This window comes from Mus pahari, chromosome 2 (genome assembly GCF_900095145.1).
Source record: "Mus pahari chromosome 2, PAHARI_EIJ_v1.1, whole genome shotgun sequence".
Classification (NCBI taxonomy): domain Eukaryota; kingdom Metazoa; phylum Chordata; class Mammalia; order Rodentia; family Muridae; genus Mus; species Mus pahari.
Genome location: NC_034591.1, coordinates 119,062,667 through 119,077,208, shown reverse-complemented (window position 1 = coordinate 119,077,208; position 14,542 = coordinate 119,062,667). Strand labels below are relative to the sequence as shown.

At 36.0% G+C, this 14,542-nt stretch overlaps 1 protein-coding gene across 1 annotated transcript in view; it reads left to right on the top strand.

Moving 5' to 3' along the window:
- Positions 1-14,542, top strand: part of Cntn3 (contactin 3) — a 372,106-nt gene that overhangs the window by 92,664 nt on the left and 264,900 nt on the right. The window contains exon 2 of the mRNA XM_021190014.2: positions 4,629-4,763. Coding sequence (XP_021045673.1) covers positions 4,709-4,763 — 55 coding nt within the window. The 5' untranslated portion in view covers positions 4,629-4,708. The remainder of the gene's footprint in view (positions 1-4,628; positions 4,764-14,542) is intronic.

Below are 14,542 nucleotides of genomic sequence, written 5' to 3'. Positions count from 1 at the left end.
TGATCCATTCTTATCTCCTTGTACAAAGCTCAAGTTTAAGTGGATCAAAGAACTCCACATAAAACCAGAGACACTGAAATATATAGAGCAGAAAGTTGGGGAAAACCTTGAAGAAATGGGCACAGGGCAAAAATTCCTTAACAGAACTGCAATGGCCTTTGCTGTAAGATCAAGAATCAAAAAATGGGTCCTCATCAAATTGCCAAGCTTCTGTCTGAATCTTTCTAATGGTTCCCCTGATTCTCTATCCCCGACTCCTACATATTTTTATTCATTCTCCTGGTCCTACCTTCCGTCTCTTACAATACCTGATCCTGCCCCTCATTTTCCCCTCCCCCCTTCCAGGTCTTTCCCTCCCTCTACCTCCCCTGATTATTCTGTTCCCCTTTCTAGGTAGGATTAAAACACCTATACTTTTGTCTTTTTCCTTATTAATCTTCATATGGTCTGTGAGTTGTATTGTGGGTATTCTGAGCTCTTCGGACTTTCTCCAACTTCTCCTGTAAACCTTTCAAAGTCTGAATATCTTTTCTCATAATCATTACTGCATATATGTATCTATAAGCCACACATGTATATATAAAGTATTGAAGCCATTTGGTTTGCTCATATGCATACATGTCCAGGGGTAAGGTCTTGGGATTGGACTACCTGTGTGTGGTTTGTTCTAGGAGGAGCCCACTTATCCCTTTCACAGTAGCCACTGAACATCTGTATTTTCTCATCTAGGATGTGACTATGGAATATCAACTGTCTATAGATGATATCATCTATATGAAATTTAAAACCGACAGTTCTTTCTAACCTGGCTAGCTTCCTAATAATTGAGATGGAGACTTATCAATTTATTCAACAAGCTTTTAGCACAATAACTGAGCAGATATTTCTAACTCTTTATGCTGTCTTAGCTATGTCTCAGCCACACAACCTGGGATATTTACATTTAGTCTCTCTTTGGCTTGCTATGCTGAGGTTGTCTGTCCTCATAGAGAACTCCCTTGCCAATTCTTCATGGCCAATCTCATGGCAGCCATCTTCTTCATCCATCTCATGGCCCTTTTTCTCTTGAACCCACACCTTCCTCATGAGACCCCCCCCCTTTCCTGGCTGGGACCAGAAATCCATCCACTATTTCATTCCTCTCTGCCCACTCATTGACTACTTCATCTTTTATTAACCAACTAGACATATTTAGGGACCATCCTTTTTTTTTTTTTTCTTTTTTCTTTTGTTTTTTCTTGACAGGGTTTCTCTGTATAGCCCTGGCTGTCCTGGAACTCACTTTGTAGACCAGGCTGGCCTCGAACTCAGAAATCTGCCTGCCTCTGCCTCCCTAGTGCTGGGATTAAAGGCGTGTGACACCATGCCTGGCAGGGACCATTCTTTACACCACATTGATACAAGAGATTCTTCAATAATCATGACATTGCCTGTGTCTGAACTGTAACTAGATCTTGGAACAGAATAATCAGTGTCTGGATACACTGTGCACAGACAAGCTGCTAATAGCAATTATTCTGATCATATACAGACAATTTTATTTTAGAGACTTCATGGGTGAAACTTACATGTCACATATAGAAGACACTAGGTAGGAGTACATTCCCTGATTTTCTGACTCTTACTATCATTTTGTACACCCTGCTTCTGTGATTTTTCCCTAAGCCTTGGGAAGATCTATTAGTAGGGATTGGGCACACCACATTAACTCCTCTGAATTTTCAACAGTTTGGGATCTCTGTAATAATTTTCATCCTTTGCAAAGCAGCTTCCTCATTGAGGAATGAGAGCTACACTTATCTGTGGGTTAGAAATTATATTGGTTTAAGAAAATGGCTTTGGAAGTTTCTCTTTGCTGGGCCTGTAACCCCTCCAGCTATTGGTAGTTTACTAGATTTGTAGTGCCAGGAATATATTCTCTCCTACTGAGTGAAATTAAAGTAGGAACAGATAGCAGTTGTTACATCCAGGATATAAGTGCTACTCTTGCACCATCATGGGTATCTTGCCAGGCCAGTCATTGTTGTGATTCACAGGCTTTCCACCTGGGTGGCTGTCTTAGTTACTTTTCTATTGCTCAGATCAAACACCATGGCTAAGGCAACTTCTGGAAGAAAACATTTAATTTGGCTATGCTTTCAGAGGGTTAGAGTCCATAATGGCAGACAATGGAGAAACAGATGGGCACATCAGCTGAGAGCTCACATCCATCAATCAGGAAGCAGAAAGAGCACAAAGCCTGCTTCACATGTCATGTTCCTTACAAGGCCAAACCTCTTAATCCTTCATCAGCTGAGAGCTCACATCCATCAATCAGGAAGCAGAAAGAGCACAAAGCCTGCTTCACATGTCATGTTCCTTACAAGGCCAAACCCCTTAATCCTTCCCAAACTTGTCCACCAACTGAGGACAAAGTGTTCAGATATTTAAGCCCATGGGGTACATTTTTATGAAAATTAACACTGTAGGACTACAGGTTGCTTGTTTCCCTTGGCAAGTTGGATAGAATCTTTCTGTATATAAGAGGCAGTCCTTAGGGTGAAGATGTCCAGGTCAGCGCCAAGTTGTATTCCTGATGTCCTGTTTCCTAAACCTGTGGTGTCTGCAGCAGTGGAATCTTAACTTCATCCCAACAATGTGTGTATATATACACTTATATTTTTATGTGTTTTTAAAGAAACATAAAAGAAAATATGTGCTTATAGCTGTTTTTATAATTTTTGTCATTCTTTAGACCTCTTCCCTCCTTCTTCCTTAATGTTTCCTTTTCTTCTCTCTTGGAAGATAAAGTCTTACCTGTAGTTTCCATTTCTCACATAGTAGCATTTATTCCTACTATTTCTTTCTGTACAGCTCCATTCTGCACCAAAGTCCCCAGTGACTTTCCTAGTTTCTGTGGTTACTTGAGATTATATACTTATACCTAAAGACTTAGAGCTAGGACCCTCAAATAGGAGAGTATATGTAGTATTTGTCTTTCTTGGTCCAGGTTACTTTTCTCAGTATAAAATCTTCTAGTTCCATAATTTACCCAGACATTTCTTAATTTTATAGTTCTTTACAGTTGAATGGAATTCCACTGTGTCTATCTAACATATTCATTGCCCCTTGGTTGAGGAATACTTAGATTATTTCTGTTTCCTAGTATTGTGAACAGAAAGGCAATGAACATGGCTGAGAAAGTATCAGTGGAGTAGGGCATTTAGTGCTTACAGTTTATGACAAATGAGTGGTATAACTGTGTCATATGGTAGGTTTCGATTTAGTCTTCTGAGCATTGTGTACAGTGATATGAGGAGACTGTCCCTTTAAGAGATAAAAAGTACCAAGTTACTAAAGTCTTAGGAACCATTCTCTTGTGACTGCAGTGAGAATACATGTACAAGAACTTTTAACCCTTTGTCTGAAATTTTTAGATGTTTTTCAGGCAAAAATGTCTAACTATCCTAGGTTGAACCTCATGGTTTCTTGAGACACATAAACTGCAGTTGCTCATAGTGTAGTAGGAAGCTTCGTACGATGCCCCTTCCTCCTGATTCTCTTCATTATCCTGAATGGTTTCATCTTTTAAGTAAAGAACTTGCTCTTAAGTTTATTTTTCAATGTTTGCATCAAGAGAAATTTAAAACAAAGACATCTGCAATTAACAATATTAGGTAGGTAGTGGGAACGATTCAAGGTCACATGATTGTCTGGTTTTCAAAATAGTCCCAAGAAGAGCTGTTCTCAGTTGCATTTCTAGTTGATGAAGATTCCTAGCTATACACAAGATTAGTGTCCATAATTCCTAGATTCTGTGTATAATTACATCTCTTTCTTCTCACCCTAAAACACTTATGATAGAAGGACACAACAGGTGACATATAGGAAAGACTGGTTTAATGCACTAAGTATACACTGCAAGCCTAGACATTTATAGTTTGGAACACAATCGATGATCAGGTGTAGTATACCTCAGGAAGCAATTGTTGAGGACCACTGCACACAGGACCTTGTACAAAGGAACATATATACATATACATGAACATATATACCTATGCATATGCATATGCATATACATATACATATACATATACATATACATATACATATACATATACATATACATATACATATACATATACATAATGGACACCTTTCTGACTTGTTTTAGACAGCAAAAACATGCTTTAAAATAGATGTTGACAATACTTTGTATTTATTTTTATGCCTGGTCATGGATTCAGATATTGAAATAATCTTTGCTTCAAGATATCTGCTTTTTAAAACTCCTCTAGTTTTACAAAACTGTTACCAGTGGATAAAATGAGAAAAATTTGAATTCAGGTTAATATTTTAGTTGTTGCAATTATCTAGCAAAAGTTTTAAAATTTAATGTGTTAATAGTTAATATTTTAGCACTGCTGAATTTTTAAATTATATAAGCTGCTTGCATCTTCCCATCAGTTGCACCCAGTGTTTAAGTGTCTGCATTTCACGTATTTTCTGTCTTCAATAGGAAACAAAAGATTTGTTTTATCTGAGGATGTAAATTTCTGTGAATGATACAGAGGTTTAAGGAAAGAAGAATATCTCTCTGGAAAAGGAATGGTTTTTAAAAGTCTAACTTTTTTACATATATTTTGCAGATTAAAGGATTTACCTGAAGACAAAGCATTCTATTCATCAGAGACCAGACAAGAGTTACTCTTGCTTTTGCCAATTAAAGATGATGTTGTCATGGAAACAGTTGATCCTGCTTTCATTCATTGGCTGCCTGGCAGGTAACAATAAGCTATATTTTATTTGAACTACTCTTGAGTTATGTGCTTAAATACTTTGCTTTTGTTTTTGAGACAGGTTTTTACGTAGCTTAGATGGACTGCAAGCTCACCATATGATTGTGATCCCCCTGCCTTCCTCTCTCATACTTGGATTGCAGGCATGAACATCTATGCCTGATTATTCTCAAATCCTTTTTAAAGGTTAAGGTAAAATTACAACAGGGTCAAAGACAAACAGATCATTTTTCTCAGAAAGAAGATTCCCATTCTTAATTCTCAAAATTGGATTCTCATGATTCTTCTATCTAATTTATACAAGTCAATATATTCCCATAGAAACTGTAAGAACACCTGGTATTAAAATTATATTGCTGAATTTAATATGTTTTCCTCGTGTGACAACTTAATTTGAGAAGTTCACATTTTATTTTATTTTGTATTTATATATTCATTAGCATATATTTAAATACTTAGTCAAGAGAAGGATTACAAGGGAGCAAGGAAAATGGATGAAATTATGTAATTATATATTTCATAATGAAATTTGGTTATAATTAAATATATAATAAAATTATATTTATAATTGAAATATAATTATATCATTCCTCTTCCTCATTCCTTCTTCTAAGTCCTCCATGTTACCTAGTACATCTCTCAAATCTATAACCTTTCTTTTTCAAATATTATATATATATATATATATATATATATATATATATATATATATACTCATGAATACATATTATATAATACATAACCAAAAATACTATCTTCCAAATCCATTTAGTGCTTTTTCTTATACATTCCTGATTTGAGGACTGCCCACTTAATATTGGATGGCCAGTTAGGGGCATAGACCTGGGGAGAGCTACCTCTCCTGCTCTCAGCATGCCATGGTTACCTCTAGTTAGATGTCTAGGAATGGCATCATCTGAGAAGAAATACACTGTTTAAAATAGGATGATATTTTCTTTGAAATTTTTCTTATAATGTGCACTTGGGATATTTTGCTACAGTTTTGACTTTTTTTCATAAATAGCTAAGCATAAAAAATTCATATTTATACCCTAAATATATTTTTAATTCTTTTGATACAATATTATGTTAATTTTACTGGCACATTTTTGGGGAGTGGGTAAGAAAATAATTTGTTGTTGTTGTTGTTTTTCGAGACAGGGTTTCTCTGCATAGCCCTGGCTGTCCTGGAACTCACTCTGTAGACCAGGCTGGCCTCAAATTCCGAAATCTGCCTGTCTCTGCCTTACAAGTGCTGGGATTAAAGGCGTGTGCCACCACCACCCTGCCTAAGAAAATAATTTTTAAATGAAATATAATATGTAATACAACATGTTAAACTATGGTTTTCTATTTTGTTTTCTTTCCTTTTTGATTAGGAGGATAATACATATATTAATATGATGAATAGAAACATTTCATCAATTGATTTGAGTATTATACCATTTGGCAATGTTTGCTTTGTATATGTGTCTAGTATTCTTTCCCACTTTATTCCTCTGTTCATTTACATTCTCTGATCCATTTGAAACTAGACTATTATAAAAATTACTTCTTATCGTAAAAAGAAATCAGCCCTTGTATCCTAGGACTTAAAAGATCTTTTCTTTATGGAAACTGTGCTTTGTAAAAGTAGCATATTTGCATTTCGAATGAATGAAGCATATTGGAATGTTCAGTAAAAACCACAGGATTTACATACATTATGTATAAGTAGATGTGTGGGCTCTTGTATTAAAATTCCAATTTTTTCATGTATTTAAATAATAAAGTATAAAAGTTTATTATCAATATTAGGTTAGAGGTTTAAACTTTATAAATGAAGTACTCCTCCACTGCAGTTTTTATGTTTTTAATTCAGTTACTTAATTATATTCCTAAAACAGATTCTAGTACTGAAGAAAAAGGTGGTAATTATATTCAAATTTCAGATTTGCTAAGTGGGCTTTGGACAAAGATCAATACAGTCAGACAAAGTAAAATATTTCTTCTGTCTTTAATTATTTTACATAGTTTTCTATTTTCTTGTTTTTATAGAAAGATCAAAATGACAGCCCATGTCAGGAGGCATGTCTTTCAGAATGGTGACTTTTTAGAAACCAACTTGAAATCTCCAAAGTGGTTAAAAAAGAAAAGATGTCCTGAGAAAATAACAGTGCTGTATGGTTAAGGAAAATGGGACTGTTTTTCAGAAGTTTAAAATGTTATTCTGGTACACAGGAAAATTGCATTGTGCGTGTGTCTGCATTTTTCTTTCTGCATCTTTTACACATTTATAGCAGTTTACAGAAAAAAAGCAATGTACATTATACCTAAATGTGAAAGTATTTGTAAGAAAGTTAATCTCAACTTGAATTTATAGAAATGCTATTTAACAACAGTAAAACGTTCAAGGAAGACCGAATTATATTTTACGTCACATATTCTGTGTACTATATTAGTTAGAGAATTTGAAGTCTTCATAATTATACTACAGAGAGTGATTTGTCAGATTCATACATAATCCAAAAAATGTTGAATGTGTATTACTGTTTCTATGTTAATCATCAGTTTTCTTTTTATATTATTAAAATTAGAAGGTATTTTTTGAGTATGATTATCTATTGATAAATATTTGACTGCTTTGCATGATTTGAAATAGATTTATGATTGAGGGACAGTGATTGTTTGAGTAGAAATGGGCCTCATAGACTCAGGTGTTGGAATGCTAGGCCCATGGGAGAGGACACTATCAGAAGGTGGGGCTTTCTTGGCTTAGGTATGGCATGGTAGAAGGAAGTGTATCTCTGGAGACAGGCTTTTCTCAAGCTAGTCCTAGTGTGGAAGTCTTCCTGCTGCCCGCTGGTCTGGATGTTGAACTCTCAGTTCCTTCTCCAGCACCATTTCTGCCAGCATGCCACTATGTTTCCTAATAATGGACTTAGCCTTTGGAATTGTAAGCCAGCCCCAGTTAAATGTTTTTGTTTATAAGAGTTGTTATGATCATGGTGTCTCTTCCCAGCAAAATAAACCCAAATTAAGAGAAGGATTATGTCATACATTTTTATTGATACAAACAACTCACTTTTAGTAAAGAATACAGTCAGGATATACGGCCAGTGTAGGTCATGGGTTCCCTTCCCCCCAGGAAGCTTTTTCTTATGTATTCTTTTCTTGTGTCTTTCCTCCTTTTTTTTTTTTTTTCCTCATTTGTTTAGACAACTTGACATTGTAAACGTTGAAGACAGATTTAGGAAAACCAGAGGAAGAAAACAGAGCATTTTTATTCTGGGAAATTTGTAAAATCAGAAAAGGAAGGCACATCGTTAGGGGTAATAGAAAACCAATGCCACAAAAATTAATACAATTGATATTAAGGGGTAGAAGCACATTAACCAGGTCCAGGGTATGGTGGGAATGGAAGTGTTTTTATTTATTTATTTATTTTTACTAGAGGAAGGAAGTGAAATAGTCTCCAGGCTTTAGTTCAAATGACTTTTCTGGTCACTGCAGTTAACATAGACTTCTATTTATTTCTGAAATCAAAGCATGGCTTTTCTTTGTGGAATCTTTTCTTTGTGGAATAAAGGTCATTGACTAAGAATCAATAAGATGTCAAATAAACCGCTTTTCTACTTCTCAAATACCTAAACATTAATCTTTTAACTCTTATGGCTAGATCTTTGATCACTGTTAAGTTCATTATGATCTGCGAGTAAAATAAACTTTTCCATTTCTTCCTCAAATACCTTTTTCAATTGGTTTACATCATGCTTACCATCACCTAGAAAGTGATTAAAGATATTTATAGGGCTACAGAAAACCTCAATGTGATTTACAACTGTTTGTTTTTCTTTTTCTTTTTTTATGTTGATAAGTTATTTTCCACTGGTGAAATGAGCCAATTCAAGCCTATTTAAAGTGTATAAAAGCAGGTTTATTGGGAAGTCACTACTCATGGTTGGGTTCACTGATTCCAAGGAAAGAGACCAGGGAAGCCACCACATGGAGGGAGACAAAGGGGAGGAGAAAGAGAAAGAGAAAGCATGCAAAGGCAAGAAGAGAGAAAATGTACAGACAGGCAAAAAGAGAGAGAACAAAATATTTGGGTTATATAGGTAAGACCTTCTTGGGTGGGGAAACTCTTGCCCTTGAGCTGGAAAATCCAGGGTTAAGAGTGATGTGTGCTATGTGGGGACTGAAGATTGCGGGGAGAATCTGGAAGCCAAGTCTCCTTTTGTATGTGAAATATGTACCTCAGCTCTTTGTCCCTGGTCAGAAACCCAACAGGTATTGGATACTATAGTATTAGATGACTATACTATAGTTCAGGGAACTTGTTTCTTAAAGTAGAGTTGGCTTTCGTCTCTTCCGTCCTATCCTGTGAATAAATAGGTTGATAGTACTGATACTGGTAAAATGGAAATTTCATTGACTCCTGCATATGAATCCTGTCACACTACATGTTTTTACTTATTTCAGATCATTCTCACGGCTGCAGCAATTGAACTCTAGAATTGTTTTTCATTTATTTCATTAAATTCTTGACAGGCCAACCAAGTATGCATGTAAGCACCAGTAAAAGATGCAGAAGCATGGTTGGCACACTTTCTTCCTTTAACATCGGCCACTAACTGCACATGTTGGCATTTTTTTGTGTTTGATGTTGAGTAAGAAAGGACTAAATCAACTTTTTAAAAAAATGCTTTGGAAGTGTAATTAGAGTTCAACAAACGTAACTTAAATAAGACCCACATTTTTTTGTTTAGCTCTTAAAACAGCTAGTTTCTCAACAGTATCCTATAATTAGCCCACTAACTCTTGGAAATAAAGTGCTCATTTAAACTGATTCAATTTCTATTACCTAAGTGTTAAGCTGTCTTAAAGTACTCATCACATAAAAGTGTTTTAGAATATCCCCACGCTTATTATGCTTTCCCATGAATTAGATTGTATTAGAAGAGCTAAATGGATGGGGGCTCCCATTAAGAGTGCAGTAGTTAAGTATTAACTCCTGAATAATGGTGTATAGATATATGCATACACACACACATACACACACACACACACACACACACACACAAACACACACACGCACACACAGGCACATAGAAACACGCATGCTTCCATTCATATGAGTCACTGTTGATCATCAGCAATCATTTGTATATTGTAAGTGTGTCCTCAGACAAAGAGAAGGTAGAATTGATGCTAGTTACTGTGTGTTCTTGCCTTTTAACACTTGCCTCTGTCCTTTCTGTAGGGAGCTTACATCTTTGTCCTCCCTCATCTTGTTGTGTTGCCCTAGCCTTATTCCTGCTTTCTGTTCCTTTCTTCCTTCTGTGCACCCCACATGCTGCAACCCAGACATTTCTGAAGAGCCATTAAGTGAGCTGAATACTAAGCACCGGGTTTGTGGAGGGTACTGTGATAAGTGAAGTGGAAGAGTGCAAGGGAAAAGAGGCTTATGCAAACAATGGTAGCAATACTGTCATAAGGTTCCAATTTAGTAAAAATACATAAGGAGTAATAGAAGTTGTCTGTGTACATACTTGGAGAAGTGAAGATTCAGAAAAAAAAAAGTAATAGAGAAGGCACCATTAGAGTTTGGGCTCCAAACAATTATCATTTATTGAGCCCTTACTTTTTCTGAAGCATTATGTTAAGGATCTTCTCGGAGTCGTATCATTAATAGTTTAGTTGATGTTCTGGCCCTTTCATTTGACTGACTCTATTACTGATGAGTTGTATTGTTAACCTTTTTTTTTTTTTTTGGTTGATTCTCTGGCCCATTCATTGTTTTTAACCCTACTTTACAAATGAGGAACTGGGGGGCTCTTGAAACATTAAAGAACTTCATAAAACTCACATACTTAAAGGAGTCAAGCTTAAATTTAGAGCCTAATAATTAGGCTAAGGATTATGCTAAGTATATGGCTTAGCTTGTGTGGATGAGATTCTATATTTGAATTTTAGTATAAAAACACAAAAATATATTCATATAAAACAGCTATTATCATAAGGCCATAATCATTATACTGAAGTTGGACACTATGAGATAATATGAAGGAAAGGTAAATTTAGAGAAAATATAACGTGGGATTGCCTACTTCTACCTTATATAATGCTAGCATGGAATAACATTTACATTAAAGTCAATAACTATTGTATATTGTATGGCAACCTTAGTTCCAGCAATTGATTTGATTGGCTCATTACTGAGTTTTAATATAAAAACAATTTCTTTAATAACAAATGAAATTGTTTATTTTCATGGTATGCAAAGATTTTTGTGTGTGCATGGTGTTAACACTTGAACTCAGGGTCCTACATATGCAAGACAAACCTGCTATCATTGAGCTATGTGCTCTACTTTATTGTTGATCAAACATGCACATAATATGTGTATATATATGTATATATATATATATATATATATGATTTTACAGCTTATGGGTGTCTCTATAACTTCATATTTGTCAGGATCTGTCTTGTCAAATTATCAGTAAAGTGTTGCGTTCAGTATGCTGGGTAAAGAGCTGCAGAAGTGTCTTCCTGCCTATCTGAAGCTCTGGTACTACACAGACTACGCAGGTGTATCTATCTCTTCCTGCACTCCGTTGTCCCTGGTAACTGCTGTTCTACTCTGCTTCTACATGCAGGGCAATAGGCAAGTGAGATCATGTGCTGGTGTTTTTTTTTTTTTTTTTTTTTCCCTGTGTCTGGCTTATTTCACTTAACATTGATGCTCTACAGGTCTACTGTGTATTTATTAATGTAAATTAAAAGAAAAACCCTACCAGATTGATACTTTTCTTATCATCTCATACTCAGCACTTGAGGTACAGATACATCATTACTTGTTTACGATTATTACATTATTTCTTTGTGTTTAAGGTTATTACCATTATCAAGTGGAGCTTAGGTTTTAAACCCAGGCAGTATCTTTGAAAGTCGTCTGTAATACTGTGGTAGTTACTGGCAACATGTGGCCACTGAGACCCTTGAATATAATCATACCAAATTGAGATTTGCCATAAATGTAAAATACATTCTGAATGTCAAAGATAAATTATTTTTAAAAGTACAAACATACAGTTTTAAATATATGCAATGCTGGAGATCTTACTCTGGTGGGTTGTACTCAGGAGAGCTGGCAAGCTGACCAACTGAGCTACCACCCAGACCCAGATTTGGGACTTTGAGTTGACACATCCTAGCATCTACCCATCTGTGATCTGCAGGACCGAATAAAGGAGCTTTTTACTGCTGATCCTAAGCTATTAGAACTCTGTGACACAGGTAACAACAGGATGTCTGAGGGGCATTTCACTGAGGATTCAGTATTCATAATGTAGCACAAACCAGGTCTTGAAACAGACCAATGACTCATTGCAATGAACATTTGCAAGTAAAGATGTATGGACAAAAGGGTATACTCAGTGATACACTGGGACACCCTACAGAGAGATTTCACAAAGAGATGTTTTTGTTGTACTTTTGTTTTGTTTTCTTTTTGTTTTTGAGTTGGGGGATGTTCCAAGGGCAGAGGGTAGATAAGGAGGGATGAGGAGATGAGTGGGATTGGGGTACATGGGGTAAAACTCACTAAGAATCAATGAAAATTTTTACAGAGATCAGATGTTGAAATGTTAATATGACACATTTGACGTTACATAAATACATAGCTAAATCAATTTCTTTGATCATTTTCTTTCTTTTAATTAGAAAAATTAACATGATGTTATATCATGAATCTAAAACTATATTTGGTGGTATGGTTTGAAAGGAAGCTGTCAGGTCTAAAGATTGGTATGTGCTACCATTCTAGATATGCTCTAAGAATTTTAACATCCGATGAGATGTTACTAGGCTAGACTGGAAGGATAGATGATAGAAGTGATGTTTGGAGGGTAGTGTAAATTATGTGTTGGTTGCATTATTTTCCTGGGGTTATGAAGAAATCCTAATTATGCACCCTAGGGCAGTGATGACATATTAAAATCCAAAGCAGTTCCATCCATGTTTATCTTGGTAAACATCTTGAGTATATATAGATTCCTTTCAGAAGCATAGATGACTCAAAAGCAGATGTATCACAAAGAACCCTACCCCAGTATAGGCGAAGACTGATGAAATGTGCATTCTTACTTGCATCTTCTCTCTCTAGCAAGCGTTTTCTGCACATATAACTTTGGGGTGGGGCCATCTGAGTCATGTAAGTTTCTAAGCTCAAGGGCCTTGTAAGTTTTGATAGTTAGTTTCCTGAGGCTCAGGAGCTCCTCTCCATCTCCAGGAGGGGTTGTATCAACTCTCAGGAACAAGCTGTACAGCAATGTCCAACCAATAGCAGATGATGTACAAAGGTAACAATAAATAAGAGGAAGCTTGGGCTTGGCGAGATGGCTCAGCGGGTAAGAGTACTGACTGCTCTTCTGAAGGCCTTGAGTTCAAATTCCAGCAACCACATGATGGCTCACAACCACCCATAATGATATCTGACACCTTTTCTGGTGTGTCTGAAGTCAGCTACAGTGTAGTTGTATACAATAATAAATAAATCTTTGTGCTGGAGCAAGCAGGGACTGAGTGAGTGGAGCCGGCTGGAGTAAGCAGAGTTTACATGAGTGAGCAGAGGTCCTAAAAATTCAGTTGCCAACAGCCACACGAAGGCTCACAACCATCTGTATAGCTACAGTGTACTCACATACATAAAATGAATAAACAAATCTTTAAAATAAACCATCAAAATAATTAAGATTAAAAAAGAGAAAGATGATAAAGTCAAAAATGATGAGCAATTGCATGGTGACTGTAACCATAAGGATAAGTTTGTTGAAGGTTTAAAACTCTAAGTGGGAAGATACTGAAGCAATTAACTGAAAAAAAAATGGCAAAGAAGAAGACAGGGTTTGGAAATTGTTTATGCTATTCATAGTGTTGAAGTGGTTGAGGAATGTCTGAATGGCAGGAGCTGCAGTCTGTCTCCAGGAGATGATTGGAACTCTGTATCTATATAAGTATCCACTAGTGTCATGGCAGGAGATCTGAGTGGAGCAGTCTTTATATAGTGAGTACCAAGGTTGAAAGTATTTAACGTAAGGTTTGGAATAGCTGATCAAAGGAGGAAGACCAGATTCCATGTTCTGCTATAGAAATGAAGAGAGATTAGCAAACATGTGGAAGGTTCTTCAGGTTCCTCATGTTTGAGAATGACAGAAGATGAGATTTCTTAGAATTGGAAGTAGAGAGAGAGAGAGTGAGAGAATGTGCTGGAACTTGTGGTATGGAAGCATTAATACTATCATTGGAATGTAAAACTCTAATGATTATATTTTTGCATGTATGTGTATGTTGTGTGTATGATTGTTCACATGTATTCAGCTGTGTACACACAATGTTAATATCAGGTGTCTTTCTTCATTGCTTTCCACTTTATTTACTGAGGCAAGGCCTCTCAGTTAAACTTCATGCTCAGAGATATGGTTAGTCTTACCCAGATAGCTTGCCCTGTCGATCTCTTGACTGTGCCCTTTTAATGCCTAGGTTATGGCTGGCTACTATAAACCCTGAACTTTTACATGATACTTGGCCAAAAATTATTCAGTAAGGCAAAGGAGATATGATATGTGTTAATGTGCAATGCATTCAGTTACATTTTTTGAATATATATGCATATGAATATACACATGTTTACATGTTTAGGTGCTTGATCTCAGCCATACAGCTACTAATTCACACAGACAGGACTTTCTCTAGTTTGTCTGAACTTTCATTCTTGGTTT